Here is a 17,927-nt window from a genome sequence, read left to right as displayed (position 1 = left end):
ATCACCATACAGCTGTTCATTCACTAAATCCTGTTTTTTATATTTATCTTTTCCTCTCCAGTCTTATGACCACTACTATAGAATAGAGCCTCATCATTTCTCATCCATCTTATAGCTTGTTTCCTAACTGGTTCCTCTGTGTCCCTTTTACACCCTTACAATTCACAATGCAACCTGACTTAGAGGTATCTAAAACATAAATTTGGTTGTGCCATTCCCACTAGTTTCAAGATAAAGTTTAAATTCCTCAGCTTCACTTATAAGGTCCTTCTTAAATTGACCACAACCCACCTGCCTTGGATGGACAGACTAAGAAGATGCTATTTCTAATTCAAATATTTAAGATTAATATTTCCAAGAATATTTTTGAAGGTTGCATGTAAAGTAAATTGAATTTTAGGCAGATTTACTAGAAATTTGTTATGACTGAAATTTTGTTATAATTAATGAAATCTAGAATCAATGGCAATTTGTTGTCTTTGTAGACATTACTGAACGTGCTGGAGAATTTTTTCTGGAGAAATTTCTGAAAAGTCTCATTTAAATTGTATATTAAGTCTCATTGACTTATTTAGAGCATACTTTATATTCATTTTTAATTCTCTTCAATTGGTAGTGTTACTTGGCATATAAAATCTAGTAAGCTATAATTAAACTTTTTAAAAAGAAATAAAAAATAAACGTCTTTTTACCAGAAATAGGCTTTTTAGTTTTTAGCAGTGTAGTCCGAATCTACGGTATAGTTTGAATGAAGAAAAGAACTGAGCATTTACTTATCAAGGAAGAGAAGAACAGATTCCTGCCAGAAATACTGGTTCTAAGGCATACTAGGAAGCAGAAGTGATAGATGAGGATATATTAAAGTAAATAAACACAACTGCTTAAAAGCCATTTTATAAGGTCTTTAAAAATAATTACACATATTGCATAATGGAATTTTCAAAGTGCTTTAACCTAGACATTTCATTTTATTAAATGAAGTAATAATTGATGAAATGTAAAGAGGTTGAGACCTCACCAACATCATATGATTAGTTTGGGGCACAATTGGTATTAAAATGTAGTTTTTTGACTCCTAGTTTGGTACTGTTAACCAAATTAACAGGAATTGCTGCTGAAATGGAGATAGCATGGGAAAACAAAACCTCAGTGTATCAACACAGACTCCTTTTTAGCACATTACTACTAATAATGTAGCCTTTAGAATTGTGTTTCGTATAAAAATATCATGAGTGCAGTTAGAGGTATCAGAATGCATCAGTAGAATAGGGAAGTGGAAGGTCCTGAATCTGGAGGATTTCCTATATTCACAAACACTGATACAGCCAAATTCTTAGGTTAACCATGTCACTTCCTTATAGCTCACACAGACATGGAAAAGAAAAGCCCTAAGAGAAACCTGCTCAACCAAGAGTTAAGCTCACTCTTCCAGTGCTGAAACTGCTGCCACCTCTTTCTTCTCATTTAGCTTTAGCCATTGCCACCTGATGATAGTATTTGTGGGGGCTTGATTGACAGTGAGAAGGTTCCATGTCTTCTGCAAAATCAGCAAATGCTGTGGAATGTCGAGGGACTGCAAAGCAACAGGTACTGGCAGGTGGCTGTTAAGGAAGCTTTGATGTCTGGTAACTGTGAGAAAGCCCCAATCAAGAGTGGTATGGGGTCGCCTGAGTGGCTCAGTCAATTAAGCATCTGACCCTTGATTTCGGCTCAGGTCATGATCTTGGGGTCCTGGTATTGAGCCCTATGGCTCTGCACTCATTGAGTCTGCTTTGGGATTCTCTCTCTTTCCATCTGCCTCTTCCCCGAAGCACATGTTCTTTGTCTTAAATAATCTTTTTTAAAAAGAATGTATAGCTATACAGTTTGACAAACTGTAGATTCTGTCATCCTCTGGTTCTAATTATTAACAGGCACAGGAATGAATGGAATCCTCATTCAGGAACATAATAAGATTCACACTTCTAGCACTGAGATTGGAAAAAAAAAAAAAACACAAGCATGAGCAAGCTAGTAGGATCACAATCCACTGTTCAAGGCCGGAGTAATGGTAATAGAGGACTTGGGAATTCAAAGGACAGATCCAATATTAGTATAAAATGTCCAGATACAGGTCACAAATCACCTAGGAAATTTCAGTGTGTCCTGGAGAAAAATGTAAAATGTTGCCTTTTTGTTGGTTGTTGCTAGGCAAGAAAAAACCTGGTACTTTGAAAAAGGTAAAGAGAAACAGCAGTGGGATAATTTTTAGTATCTTTGTGTAGGCCTTTAACTTGTATTTTCTTAGAGAAATAGTATTAAGCACAGATAGTGGTAATTGTCAATAAGGACTACTTTTGTATAGTGCTTTTATAATTTCCCAAGCACTTTGCTATACATTTGATGTACTAGAAACTGTGTGGATAGGGCAGGAATTAAATCTATTCATTCAACAAATATTGAATGTCAGGCAGTGTTCTCACTGCGTAGGATACATTAAAGAACATGGCAGAGTCCTTTTCCTAATAGGGTTTCTATTCTGGCAAGACAATAAGCAAAGCAAAAACAATGGGAGTTCCTAAATTCTATAGTCTGTAGCAGGTGGTAAGTTATGCAATAAGAACAGCTTAAGGACAGGTTGATGGGCAGTGGGGTAGAGCATGTGGAGTAAGGCAGTTGAAATAGGTGAGATAGTGAGAAGACAATTAGCTGATTTGAAGAAGCTTAGGCAGTGAGACATGTGAATACCTAGGGTGAGAATAGTTTAGGCAGATTTCAGCCAGTACAGAGGTCTTAAGGTGGCTCCTGGGTGTCTGATGGCTTCAAAGAACATAAGAAGGCCAGTGAGTCTGCCGCAGAGTGGAGTGAGGGAGGAAGTGTTGTAGAATCTTTGCTTAAAGATAACCTCAGAGGGGCGCCTGGGTGGCTCAGTGGGTTAAGCCTCTGCCTTCGGCTCAGGTCATGATCTCAGGGTTCTGGGATCGAGCCCCGCATCGGGCTCTCTGCTCAGCAGGGAGCCTGCCTCCTCCTCTCTCTCTGCCTGCCTCTCTACCTACTTGTGATCTCTATCTGTCAAATTAAAAAAAAAAAGAAAAAAAAGACAACCTCAGATTCTGGTGCCTGGGTGGCTTAGTCGGTTAAGCATCTGACTCTAGATTTCTGCTCAGGTCATGATCTCAAGTTTGTGAGATCAAGCTCCCTGTCGGGCTCTGCTCTGGGCATGGAGCCTGGTTAAGATTCCTCTCCCTCTCCTTCTGCTTCTCACCTCTCTTATCCTACCCACTATCCCTCATTAAAAAATAAATAAAACAAATAAAAGACCTAACCAAAGTCTAGTTAAGGTAGAACTCAAAACCATTTATAGTGACTATAGATTCTTTGTGCCCTACAGTTGGCTTCATTGAAAATTCTCTATTTCCAGAAGGGGTGGGTTAAAAAAAGGGAAATAGTGACTGATGAATAATCTTTATTATAATTTATATTTTATTCTTCAACACAAACCATCTTTATTAAATAAATCTCAGCTAGCCTGAGTTTATTTTCACAGTTTTTGCTAAAGGAGAAATGCAGCCTTGGCACAGTTTGATTTTATTCTTTACTGTGTTTTAAGTTATTAATTAACTTGAAACATAACCTTTGATTTTGCTTTCAGGAATAACATACTAAACATGGGACGATTTAACACTAATTCAAAAGATCTTAATTTATATTTATAATTTCATTACACTTTTTTCTAATCCTTTCTTTTAAAGATATGGGCATACTGCTGGAGAAGCTACACATGATGCAGTAGATTCTGCCATCAATGTTGGTGTAACTGCCTATAATATTGACAACATTGGTATCAAAGCAATGGTGAAGAAAACTGCAAAAGAAACGGGACAAACACTCCTTGAAGACTATAAAATAGTTGATAATTCTAAGGGAAGAAATCAAGAAGGAAGAGCAAACGTAAACATGAAAAGGGAGAAGGGTGAGGAGACAAAGGAACTAGAGAAGAGTGAGGCAAAGAAGAAAGAGAAATGATGGAAGTGCTATGAATCACCTATACCAAAGCCTTACAAGGTGGATACATTTTTGTTAAATAGGCAAATGTGGAATTCCCCACAGATTAACCAGTGTTTTAAAAATGTATTCATTCCTATGAAGTGACTATTTCATAAGCTTTATAGCATGTCTTCTATTTACAAGGAAAAGAATCAGTATTCTTGCATATGGCCTTTAGAATATAGGGTTATATTCTCATTATTTTTTCTAAATGTGGCTGAAATATTTTTGCAGTTAAAATAAAATTAATAATACATGTGCTATAAACCTCATTAAACCTGATGTTAAACTATTTTTGTATTTGCTGTCTTTCAAAAAGCAAGATAGGAAATTATATATTTACATAAAATTTGGCATTTAGTAACGTTAGCTCTAGTTGTACTTGAAAGAATGACTTAAAATATTGTCTGCTGGCTTTGCACTAATTGTGGATTTTTTTTCCCCTAGGTACTTATTTTCAGTGTGTAAGCTAAAAATAACTATAATCCTAAACTAAAAGAATTCTCAGATAACATTTAAAAGACTTTTTTAATCATGAAAAATAAGATGAGGTTCTATAAAATTATTTGGTAGCTTATATCTTCGTTAGGAAGGGGGATGGTCTTTCTGATTTAGAATGAATACAAAGTTTTTTTTTTTAATCTTCTAGAGGTAGACTGGTATTGATCTACTAGGAGCCTAGGAAGTTTTGGTATATGATTGATATTGTATTAAAATTTGTGAATATCATCACCTTAATTGGACAAAAAAGTACTTTAAGAAATTATTTTACCATATCTACTTCTTTAAGTTACTCCAAGAGGCTAAATTTGTATTAAAAATATGAACAGAATTTTTTGGATGGTAAATGTATTTTTATTTTGGGATTTAGTCATTGGAATTTTTATGTTAAAGCCAATAAATTATTAGAAAAGCTTCTATTTATAATCATGGTTAAGAATGTGAAGAATTCAGGCTTAATCCATGGTGGGTGAGGTATAATGGTTTCCACTCTGGCAGAAGACAGGACATTCACACACCTATAAGGTACAAATACATAAGTAAATACCTAATGACATTTTATTTTTGTTTACTGATTATAAGTGATTGGTATTGATTTTCATATCTATTGTCCATTCTGATATTTCTGGCTACTTTAGTTTAATGGCTACTTAGTTTGTTAGACCTTATTTGAAACTGTCTTAAAAACACCCTTTATGAATAAACTGTTTCTGAATTACTTGGCCTCAAATGTATGCACAGGATTGTATTTTGGGAACACCTAGAATTAATGGATCCTTTCCCTAAGGCTAAGGATAATGTGGAAATAAAACTGAATTGGTAAATAGCTTCCAGTTAATCTCTGCCTTAAATTTGAGAAGTGGAATGACAAATAGTGGACCCTAAAGTTTACAAAGTTAACTTAGAGCAGTGGTCAGCAAAACTGGATTTGTCAAAAATTGGATTTGTATTTAGTTGTCCATTTTACTTCATTCTGCTTTGCTCATTTGGTTGTGGGTCGCTTTTTTAGATTAATAGACATAATCTTTATAACTTCTATATTAGAATGTTCCAGAGAAACAGAACCATTAGGAGAGAGAAATAAACATGTGCATGCATGTGTGTATATAAAGAAATTACGAGGAATTGGCTCACTGTTATTTCTGAATAGCTTGTTTTCATCCAAATTTTTTTCTATTCATATTTAAAGATATAGAAAGCTGAATATCTTTAAGAACATAGATTAGGTGGGGGGGAGGCCCCCAATAATATCTTTAGATGTATTCTATGCAAAAAGTTGTCACATGTGAAGAAATAATTTGATCACCCTGAAAGTTGTTCATTAAGAGGAAACAGTGACTAATGGCAAGTGTCCTCTACACAGGCACATACACACACACACCCCCCAATCTATTTTGGAAGCCAGCTGAAGAGCAAATTGCTAGAGTGTGCTGTTAAGGAAGCAAGATCGCTGTGAAAAGGGATAGGGTCCCAGCATTTACAGATTTAAGAAGCTCCACAGACAATTAGTTAATAAAACATTGCTCTTTTAGGGAGTAACTGAATTGGGAGCTGAAAGAATGAGGTTTTGGTTGATAGCAGTTTTTGAATTTAAGTTTTCTCAGGTAAAGCCACTCTGGTGACAGGATTCAGAGTATTTATAGCTATGGAAGTGGAGTGAAGATTAAAGCGATGAGAGTTGCAAGTTGAAGGACAAGGTTATGGGAAAACTTTCCATGGAAAGACACTTTTAATGTCAAAGTCAGTAGATAAGGAATGACTGTGAAGTCTCTGGGTAGAAAAAAGGAGAAGGAGTAGAAGGTTGTTACATCAAGAATGCATGCCATTTATAGTTGCACCAAAAATACAATACCTAGGAATACACTTAACCAAAGAGGTGGAAGGTCTTTATTCTGAAAACTGTAACATTGATAGAAATTGAAGACACAAACAAATGGAAAGATACCGCATGCCCATGGATTGGAAGAACAAATACTGTTAAAATGTCCATACTACCCAAAGAAATCTACAGATTTGATGCAATCCCTATCAAAATACCAACAGCATTTTTCACAGAACTAGATCAAATAATCCTAAAGTTTGTATGGAACCACAAAAGACCCTAAATAGCCAGACAATCTTGAAAAAGAAGAACAAAACTGGTATCACAATCTCAGATTTCAAGATATAGTACAAAGCTATAGTAATCAAAATAATGGGGTACTGATAAAAAAAAACAACACGTAATGGGATAGAGAGCCCAGAAATAAACTCATGATTACATTGTCAATATTTGACAAAAGAAGCAAGAATATGCAATGGGGAAAAGAACAGTCTCCTCAACAAATGGTGCTGGGAAAATTGGACAGCCATAATGCAAAAGAATGGAACTGAACCACTTGTACACAAAAACTCAAAATTGATCAACCTAAAATTGTTCTAACCTAAATGTGAGAACTGAAACCATAAAAACTCCATTATTAAGAGGATACCAAAATAAAAAGCTTCTGCACTGCAAAGGAAATAAAACTAAAAGACAACTTACTGAATAGGAAAAAATACTTATAAATGATATCCAATAAAGGATTAGTATCCAAAATATATAAAGAACTTCTTTAACAACACCAGAAAGCCAAGTGATCCAATTAAAAATGGGCAGAAGACATGAACAGACATTTCTTCAAAGAAGACCCACAGATGGCCAAGATGAGATACCACCTCACACCTGTCAGAATGGCTAAACTAAAAAACACAAGTGTTGGCAAGGGTGTGGAGAAAAGAGAACACTTGTGCACTGTTGGTGGGAATGCAAACTGGTACAGCCAGCATGGAGGATCCTTAAAAAAAAAAAAAAAATAGAACTACCATATGATTCAGTAATTCTATTACTGGGTATTTACCCAAAGAATACAAAAACACTAATTTAAAAGATTTATGTACCCTTATGTTTACTGCAGCATTATTGACAATAGCCAAATTATGGAAGCAGCCCACAATTCCTTCTATAGATGAGTGGATAAAGAAGACATTATATAATACATGTAATGGAAAGTTACTCAGAAAAAAGAATGAAACTTTGCCATTTTCAACTGGATGGATGGTTGAAAAGAATATGATGCTAAGTGAAGGAAGTCAGAGAAAGATTAAATGCCATATGATTTCACTTGTATGTGGAATGTAAGAAACAAAACAAATGAACAAAAAAGACCAAAACAAAAGAAACCCACCAGATTCTTAAGTATAAACAAACTGATGGTTGCCAGAGGAAAGGTAGGTGGGCAGATGGGTGAAATAGATGAAAGGGATTAAGAGTACACTTATGATGAGCACTGAGTAATGTATAGAATTGTTGAATCACTATATCCCTGAAACTAATATAACACTATGTTAACTTCTGGAATTATTTTTCTTTTAATTAAAAAGGGAGTGGGTTTTTATATGAGGATGGAAGAGTAGTGATCTAGAAGTGACATTAGAGGTGGAGAGAATTCTTGACCCTTCTGACCCAAAGAGGCAGGGAGTTGTGTAAAGAAACCAGAGAACAAAAACCATCCCCAGCTCACTTCCATCCCCACCCCTTCAGTCTGTGAGAGACAGAAAACTAAGAATTCTGGCTGGGAAAGAACAAAGAAAGCCACCAAGGCAGGGAATAGACACTGTTGAGTGTCTGAGACCTGCAACTTGTTCCCCACAACCTGTCTTAGGCTGAGCACAAAAGTGGGAGTAAAGAATTTGCCATACTCCATGACTTAATTGGCGGAATTCTTCCATATTAAACTTTTTAAATAAACTATAGGGTTTTTTGAAAGTGATGAACCTATTTAGCATTTCTTACAAATCACTTTGTACATAATAAACCCTCAATTGTTATTAATTGAATTAATTCCTCAAAATGCTTCAAATTCTCTTTTCACCTACTAATCTGGGTTGTTCTTGACACTAAACAGGTACCAATCAAATGTGCTACTTACTACACTTAATGTTCATTTCAAACAATTAAATTCTAAATTGTCCCCATGCTTAAAATATCTCCCAATACAGTCTTTCCAAACTTCCAGAATCTCCCTTCTCTCTTTTAAAACCCACTCTTTAATTGAAGACTTGACTTATTTCCAGCATGTTAACTAATGAACCATTCCACCGTTTTATACAAACTAAATGTAGCAACCATGGGATCAAAGTTTTTTTCTATTTTTCCCACAAATGATCAAGTTTCCATAAGTATGCTGGTAAGCAGCAACCCAATGAAACAAGCATTTACCAAGTATGATTTTTATGCTTAAAAAAAAAAATCTTTGAAAGAGTATCCTACGGATATAACCGGTATGTATATAGTGACCACTACCATGGGTCACTCTTCTCAACACTAAAGATGAAGCAATAAGCAGAATAAAGAAATTCTTTACCAGAGTACTTGTGCTGATTTGTGTCAGAAAATGTCCCATGCTCACACTTCTTAAATTGATTCAGGCTATGGAAAATGTAACAGAGAAGTCAGAGGTAAAGGCAGCCCATCTTTCTACTCAAAGATGGATGGGAGCCAGGGATAATACTAAAGCACAGACATATCAGGAGCAGAATGCAAAATTTGTGATTACAAATATAAGCATGAAACTTCAATCAGTTGTAAGCAGCTTTGTGTCCACGGACAGTCTGCAGATTTGGCAAAACAAAGAATAATCTGTACTGGAAACTCAGTTCAGGCCCTGCCTTCTCAAAGGCTGCTCCTCAGGCACTCCAACCAGAGCCTGTAGTATGCAGTAAACTTGAAGAAAGGCACTGCCATTCTTGAATTCCGCATTTCCCTAACAAGGGATAAGAGTAAAGTAAACATCAGGCCTGGGTCAGTGTTTTAAAAAAGCACCAAGGCCAACAGTCCCTACTCCCTTACAGTCAGCCATGTAGCTGGTACACATCCTCCTTCCACCTGGAAAAAGGAATGGGGCCCCAGCTTTTGGGCCTTGAGAGGAGCTTTAGAACACCGTCTTTCCAGGACAATGAGACCTCTACGTTTTAGCTACACTCGGTGGCGGCGGAGCCTGTGTCCCATTCCTGCACTAGGACCGTGAGCCATCCTCCGCCCCCCCGGGCCATGCCCTGCGACGTCACTGCGAGGCGCCGGGGAGCCGGCGACTGTGAGTACACCATGACAACAGCCCGTGGCAATACCCGCCTCCCCAGCTTCTGGATGTCCCTTCAGGTCTTGTGGTCTTAGCTGTAAAAGACGAAGAGCCTGGGGGCGTTTCTGATCCCACAGTATGGAGGAAGGGAGAGGCGATAACTTCGAGGGTGTGAGCACCGACCCCCTTAAAATGGAGTTACTGGAAGAAATCCGTTTGAAGTGAGTTGGAGGGCGGCGCGCGGGCTACCGCGCGGGTGTCTGGTTCAGGTACACGCCGCCTGAGGAGAAGCCCATGTGTGTGCCCTGCTGTTAAAAGCTGGAGCCACTGAGGTCGATGTGACGCCAGCAATGTGATTAATACCCCGGGAGTCTGGCGACTTGTAGACACTGTTTTGTAGGAAAGATTCATTTGCCTCTTTGACTAAGTGTTTGGCAATAAAATAAAATAAAAATAGGCAGATTATGAGGTAGGATCTTCTGTCTTTAGCATCAGGTCAAATGGAGTGTATGGTGTGCATATACTGTAATGCTAAAATATGTCTTTGATTTTCATGTTCCGCTAAATTGAGCTTTTCTGTTTCAGAGAAACAAAGGTTTTGTTTAGTTATGCTTGTCTTAATATCCCTGGAGGAGAACTTATGAAACGGTGACATTTTGTAAAAATAATGCTCCTCCTGTGTACTTTTAAAAAATACTCAATATCATAGTTTTTATTAAATCTTTGAGACATTTTAAGTGTTTTGTTTTTTTGTTTTTTGGGGGGTTTTTCTGATACCCACAGTCTCACCAGCAGGCCCCATGAGATTTATACTCACCTCTGTGCCCCTAAAGCTTCCTGTGCTTTCCTCTGTTGTAGCTCTAACAACACTTGTTTAATTGCTTGGTTATTTCTTGGCCTAATATTAAGCTGTGAGCATTCTGAGAATGCTTACATTCTGAGAATGTTTACATTCTGAGAATGTTCCCTGAGTCAGTAGAGTATAAAAGAAAGCACTTTAGAGGAATCCTGCATAAATTTAAATTGCAGCTCTTACCACTGAGTAACTACATGATCTTGGGCTAGTTAATGAACCACTAACTTCAGTTTACTCAACTCTAAGATTGGTTTGCAAATCATTATGCCCCATGTGGTTGTTGCCAGGATTGAATGAAAAGTGTGTAAAGCACTTAACATCAGCTTATAATAAGCACTCGATGGATGTTAGCCACTGTTAGTGTCATTGTTCAGTTCATTCAGGCACTGTAGTATTTGCAGCATTTATCACAATGCCTTGACATAATAGGCAATCAAAAGTACATATTGCATAAATGATTCTGCCATATTTTGATAATTAATGTGCTATTTTACTGATGTCCTAAGTAGATAATTTCTGGAATGCTATTTGTGTGTATGTGGGTTTTTTTTAAATTATTAATTTTTTTAATTTTTAATTTATATATATTTATATTTTATTTATTTTTTATTAGTTCTTCTTTTACTCTTTGTTTCAGATTTTCAGTTACCTGTTGCCCTAGCTATTCCATTCTCTCATCCCAGTTAATTTTTTAGGCCTTGAGAAACCAGATAACAACTTCTTGGGATCATATTTAAGTTAAGAGTAAAGGGTTTCTAAAGGTCACCAGGGGGCTTCTGAGCTTTAGTGCATATTAGGGTCTCTATGGACCTTGGTAATCAGAAGTCTCCATTTGCCTGATTTCGGATTCTCAACCATGCCTTCAATAAGTGATGTTTCATAATAAATTGTTCCTAAAGTAGTGGTGTGTTATTATGTGTTATTATTTATATATTATAATTGGATCATAACAAGATATTTTTAATAATAGGGATATAGTGCAACTATCAATGCTTGAAATAAGACACAAGATAGCGGAACTGGAAGCCAAACTCAATACTGATGATGAAGGTATATAAGTAAATATTTTTATATGTGGCTCTTATATAATTATTGTTTATTTTGCCAAGATACTTACAGTGCATTAAATACATAGGAAATAATAGTACCAAGGTTTCAGTACTGCTTTTTGGCAGCATTAATAATAATTTATTATAGAGACTTTTTAAAACTAATAATTCAGTATCAAACCTGTTAATGCATAATTATTCATCTACTTACAAGTTCAAAATGTTCATTCAACAGTTAGTAAAACCTTTATTACATGACATCAATACATTATTGTTTTTGGTAAATAACAAAATGCCACAAGTTTTCTATTTAACTCAAGTAATACCCTTTGAATCTTAACTTCTGGATTTGGCTATAACTTGAAAATCTTTAGCTAGGTTTTGGCTATTTGCGTTGGAAGAAAGGTGGGGGTAGGGTGTGTGGTGAGTGTTGTGCACACACACACACACACCCGCATACCCACATATCCATATAACCTTAAAATTTATAATGTATGTAAGATCTTAATTCATTCTACAAATATCGAGACCCTGCCATGTGTCAACACTTTGAATGGAAGACCTTTCCCTATTTTGAAGAGGTTCATTGACTATAGGGAGAAAGTATCAAACAAAATGTGAATATTAGAAGAGATGTAAGGAGAAATGGAAACTTAGTTAAGGAAACCTAACACAACTTGGGTGAAGACATAAAGGCAGCCTTTCCAGAGGAGGCAGTGTTTGAACTGAATGCTAAAGGAGTTTCTTAGGTTAAGGTGGTAGAGGTTTGTTTTGTTTTGTTTTAAGATTTTATTTATTTGAGAGAGAGAGAGAAAGACAGAGATAGCAAAGAGAGCATGAGTGGGGAGGAGAGGGAGAAGCAGGCTCCCCACTGAGCAGGAAGTCTGATGTGGGGCTCTGTCCCAGGACCCTGGCATCATGACCTGAGCTATAAAGGCAGAGGCTTAATCACCTGAGGCACCCAAGTACCCCTGGACTTTGGTTCTTAAATCCATTTATACTTTTCTGTTGGGGAAGCCATGAACAAACACAGTTAGTAATCATATGATAAATAAAATGCTATTTTTCTTAAGTACCCAATGCTCTCTTAAAGCTTGATTGGAGAACACTACTTTGTCCTAAGGCTGAAGTAGCTCCCTATGTCTCCACATCTATATCTGGGATATATATAACTGGCTTTGGTGGGGAGACTGTGAGTGCACTTACCAAATAGTTGAATTGGCAAGACTAGCTGGAATTTTCTCATCTATCCAGTTACAGACAAAACAGGTCACATGCACAGCAATGCAGGTTACACTCACAGATACACATGCAATTCAATAACCATGCCCATTAGTAAAATGTAAGCCCAACAAATGGTATCAGTAAATCTTACGGGGAGGAACTGGTATGTGCGTATAAAAAGAAAAGGTAAAATGATGGACAAGTAAGTTATTTCCTCCATGGGCCAAAGCTAAACTCTAAGGTGAAGGGGTCAGAAATATATACCCCTTCTTTAAATAAAGCCAGGAACTATGTCAGGTAAGGTCCTTATTATTATCCCCATTGATGGAAATATGGATTTTAGGAATTTAAGTAACTTGCTAAGATTATATAGCATATCATTTCTTCCTAAATTATCTATCCGCCAGTACCACTATTCCTCTGACAACTGCTGTCTACCACATCAGCATTGAACAGTTCTAGTTATCTATTGCTGCAGAGCAAACCACCTAATAACTTTGGAGCTTGAATTAGCAAATTATCTCACAATTTTGTGGATTGACTGGGTTCACTTGAGAAGTTAGTAACTGGGGTTTCATGTGATTACAGTCAGATGTCTGGAGCACAGTTATCTGAAGGTTCAACTGGGATGGACATTCCCAAATGACTTACTCACATAGCCAGCATTTGTTACTGGCTGTTGGCTGGGAGTCTGGCAGGGTACTGCCTATCAGAGATACCTACTCCTGGCTCTTGTAGCTTTTGCTTCTCACAGATGGTGCCTGGGTTCCAAGAAAATGTATCTCAACAGCAAGCATTTCAAAAGGCACAAGTGACAGAAACTGCCAGGCCAGTTAAGGACTGCTCCCAGAACTGGTACAATATCGATTCCACTATCTTCTATTGGTCAAAACAGTCACAGATTCAAGGGGCTGTAGAAGGAAACTCTACTTATCAAGTTGACAGTACAGAAGAATATAGGGGATGGTATATATTATTTCAGTCGTCTTTGGAAAATACAATCTGTCACAGGGGGCATTAAACATAATGCCATTTGAGGAGAACTGTTATGTAATTGATAAAGATGGAATAGAGATTGTCCTGAAAATATGACAGGAGATGAGATTAAGGTTTATGAAGAAGACAAATGAAGAATAGTCTTTGATATGATGCTAATTCGTTTGTATTGATCCTGAAGCCAATAGGGCAATATTAAACGTGTTCTAAAATTAACTTTTTAGGGCGCGTGGGTGGCTCAGTTGGTTAAGACTGCTTTCGGCTCAGGTCATGATCCCAGAATCTCGGGATTGAGTCCTGCATCAGGTTCCCTGCTCAGCAAGGAGTCTGCTTCTCCTTCTGACCTTCCCCCTCTCATGTTCTCTCTCAATGTCTCTCTGTCAAATAAATAAATAAAATCTTTAAAAAATAATAATAAAATTTTTACTTTTTTTAAGACTTGATTTGAGAGAGAGATCACAAGCAGGGGGAGCAGCAGAGGGAAAGGAAGAAACAGACTTCCTGCTGAACAGGGAGCCGGTTGTGGGGCTCAATCTCAAGACCCTGGGATCATGATCTGAGCTGAAGGCAGACGCTTAACCAACTGAGCCACCCAGGCACCCAATTTATTACTTTTCATATTATAAAAGAAATAGTGCCCAAGGGGCCACTCTGGGTACATTTGTTTAGATGATTCTTTCATACTTACCACTGTCCCCAAATCTCCATCACCCCTCTCCCCATCTCCTTATCAGCTAATGAGCTTACTTTCAAAGAGAAAAGAGAAACAATCAGAAGATTTCCACAGGTTTCTACCAAGAAAGCTACCCACCTGCCTGTATCTTTGCACATCCTCTTCCTTCCCTCCTGTTCTTCTGCATGTTCTTATCTAAGGTGACTCCTCCACTTGTGTGACAGATCCTAACTACTCTGCCTACCAAGCACATTACTCCTAAGCGTTTGTCCTCTCTCTTTGCGCTGTTTCCCTGCTCCACTGGATCTTTTCCAAGAGCATACAGATGGGCTTAATTTATTTTGTTGAGAAAACAAATGACAAAGCTCCTTTGGCCCCACATTTCCTCTTCTTCTGTCATCTTTCACTGCTCTATGTGCAGCAGAACTCTTCAAGAGTGGTTACTGTTTTTACTCTGACCTGCTTATCTTATACTTCTTTAGTCTATCTGGATTATAACTATTAATTTTTAGGCTAAATGGCAAATAAACTTCAAAGGGCTTCACATTTCTATAGTGGCCTCTCGAAGCCCTTTAGGGTTCATAGGAAACTATATGCAGAAAAAGTGGTTTATATTTTAGTATATATGCTGCTGAGGTGAGCACAAAAGTGGTTTATGTTTTGATTAAATCTGAAGTTCATCTTAAAGCTCAGTGAAAAGACAAAGAGCAGGAAAGGATGTTCAGGTGGCTTTTTTAAAAAAAAGTGAGAAGAATCAGCATTTATGTAGAGCTCTAAGTGTATTTTAAAAATTGAAACTTATTATTAGCCCATTTTATAGATGAAAAGGCTGAGACTTACGTATCTCTCTCAAGGCTACAGAAGTGGTGAGTGATCTGCATTTGAATCTAGTCATTCTGGCATCAAAGCCCACACTCTTAGCCTCTTGTTCCACCTCTTATGCTTATTTGTTTCTCAGTATTTTTTCATCTAGAGAAGAGAAACTTGATTTATGGAGGCTCTGGAGCATTTGTTCATCTAGGGTTAAAAATGGGCTGGATTTACTCAGCACAGGCAGTTTTGTTCTCTCCTGAACTCATGCACCCACTACTTAGGTGATCTCCTCTGATCATATGCTACTAAATCCCAGCTGTATACTGACAACACAAAAATTTACATCTAAATCTAGGACCTGTCCTTTGAGCTCTTTCAAATATTTATTTATAGGTTGGTTTCTATCCACAAGCCACTTTGGCTATTAACTAATATATTCACAAATCAAATAGTTTTCTAACTCATCTCAGTAAATGCTAAAAAAATATTTTGATGAAATTCAATTTATATTCCTTTTTTTTTAAACAGAAGAACACTTCTATTTATCTTAAACTGGTCTAATACTTAGTGATGAAACATTAGAGGCATTCCTATTCCTGGGGAAAAAAACAAAAAACACCCAAAAAAACACAGAGATGCCAACTGCCACCATTAAAATTTAATATTTTTGAAAGTTTCAGTCAAGCAATAAAATATGAACAGACATAAGAGTTGTAGATTTTAGATAGGAAGAGATAAAATTATTATAATTTTTAGCTTTTATAATCTGATATCCAGAATTTTCCAGAGATCAGTTGAAAAACTGTATTAGTAAAGAATTAAGAAGTGGTTTAATGCAGTAATGGAAGAAATGCTTATTTAAGGGGAAAAAAAATCCACCAGCAAAAATCAGTTCAAAAATAGGATTTTTAAATGATTATGCTCCCAATTTCAGCCCAAACTATAAAATATCTGATAATATCCTTGATAAGAAATATTCAGAACTTATATGAAGGACAGCAGAAGACTATGACTGTAAGGCAGTAATAACAGTTTAACCAGAATTCTCACCTTTTTCAATATAAGAGATTTTACACTAGAAAGAAACCCAGGAATAAAATGAAATTGGGAAAGTTTGTAGCCTTAGCACATGCCTTGCTGAGTCCAAGATCAAGATGTTGGCAAGGTTGGTTTCTTTTATGTCCTCTCTCCTTGGCCTGTAGATGCCATCATCCTGTGTCTTCTCATGGTCTTCCTTCTGTATGTTTGTTCTAATCTCTTCTTCTAAAACCAGTCATACTGGATTATGGCTATCCATATGATTCATTTTACCTTAATTACCTCTTTTATTTTTTATTAGTAGTATTTTTTTCCTTAATTACCTCTTTTAAATGCCCTATCCCTAATTAGGATCACATTCTGAGTCTTTGGGGTTAGGACTTTAGCATATGAATTTGGGAGGAGGAAGGAAGTGATCACAACTCAGCCAGTAGCCGATAGAAGAGAAAGAGATTCTGGTTTGTTTAAACCATATCGTAATGCTGTGAAATTCAGGGTCAAGATATTGTTAATTTTTAAAAACTCCCATCTTTTCAATCATCTTCCGATTACCTATGAAAAAAAGAAGAAAACTATTTTCATTTATGATACTTGTGGGAAATAGATTATCACAAACAAAACCTGAACCATACATTGAAATAGGAAAGTACCAAATGATCCTTATTTTAGTCTGCTCTGGTTGCCATAACAATATACCATAAACTGGGTGACTTAAACAACAGAAATTTATTTCCTCATGGTTCTAGAGGCTAGGAAGTCTAAGATCAAGCCAATTTGGATCCCAGTGAGGGCCTACTTCCTGTCTTGCAGATGGCCACCTTCTCATTGTTTTCTTACATGGCAGAGACAGCAGATTCTGGTATCTCTTCCTCTTCTTATAAGGGTACCAGCCATTTTGACCTCATTTAACATTTAGCACTTCCTCATAGGTTCCATCTCCAAATAAAGTCACATGAGGGTTAGGTCTTCAACACAGGAATTTTAGGGGGACACAAACATTCAGTCCACAACAACTTTCTAATTGCTATGTGGTCCTTTCTCCCACCATCAAGAAATACGAACTTTGGCCTGCCTGCCCAAGTTTGAGAAGAGGCTTCTGAGCAGAGAATTGGAGCCAAAGAGCCAATTATCAATAATGTTTTATTGGAATTTGTGTCATCACATAGACCTTTAAAGGAGCTAAAGGAAAAGGGATGAATTATTCAATAAGTTCTGTTTGGAAAATTGGTATAACATTTAGAGAAAAATCCCTTTAGATCGTCACTGCTTACTTAATTCTAAAAACCTTCCAGATGCATTATAGGATTAAATATTTTTTTAATTACAAGAAAATATTGATGAGTATATATCCTTTTATGGCTAAAGAAGGACTTTCTTAGTTTAAGACAATAGATCATTGAGGAAAATATGTTTCATTTTGACAAATACCTTCCCTTAAATAAAAAATAGTGTGAGAAGTGAGACAGCATTATGGGAAATATATTAGTAGCCAACATGGTGGACAAAAGGTCCATATTTTTACTACATCTATATCCTCTGCAATTTGATTAGAAAATACAAAGTTCCCAGTAGATAAATATGAGTAGAACAGAGACAGTTTATGCATATGGAAGATATCCAGTTTGTTCTTTCTTCAAAGAAACTTGAAACAA

The 17,927-nt window shown here is 36.6% G+C and overlaps 2 protein-coding genes across 4 annotated transcripts in view; both read left to right on the top strand.

Moving 5' to 3' along the window:
- Positions 1 to 4,475, top strand: part of SPART (spartin) — a 36,780-nt gene extending 32,305 nt beyond the window's left edge. For all 3 annotated transcript variants that reach the window (XM_032880069.1, XM_032880068.1, XM_032880070.1), the window contains exon 9: positions 3,732 to 4,475. In XM_032880069.1, the coding sequence (XP_032735960.1) occupies positions 3,732 to 4,005 (274 nt within the window). In that variant the 3' untranslated portion in view covers positions 4,006 to 4,475. The remainder of the gene's footprint in view (positions 1 to 3,731) is intronic.
- Positions 4,476 to 9,675: 5,200 nt separating this feature from the next.
- Positions 9,676 to 17,927, top strand: part of CCDC169 (coiled-coil domain containing 169) — a 46,150-nt gene continuing 37,898 nt past the window's right edge. The window contains 2 exon segments of the mRNA XM_032880067.1: positions 9,676 to 9,847; positions 11,453 to 11,532. Coding sequence (XP_032735958.1) covers positions 9,765 to 9,847; positions 11,453 to 11,532 — 163 coding nt within the window. The 5' untranslated portion in view covers positions 9,676 to 9,764.

This window comes from Lontra canadensis, unplaced genomic scaffold (genome assembly GCF_010015895.1).
Source record: "Lontra canadensis isolate GAN:19392208 unplaced genomic scaffold, GSC_riverotter_1.0 scaffold67, whole genome shotgun sequence".
NCBI lineage: Eukaryota > Metazoa > Chordata > Mammalia > Carnivora > Mustelidae > Lontra > Lontra canadensis.
The sequence above is the reverse complement of the archived record's forward strand: the minus strand, read 5'-3'. Positions and strand labels throughout refer to the sequence as shown.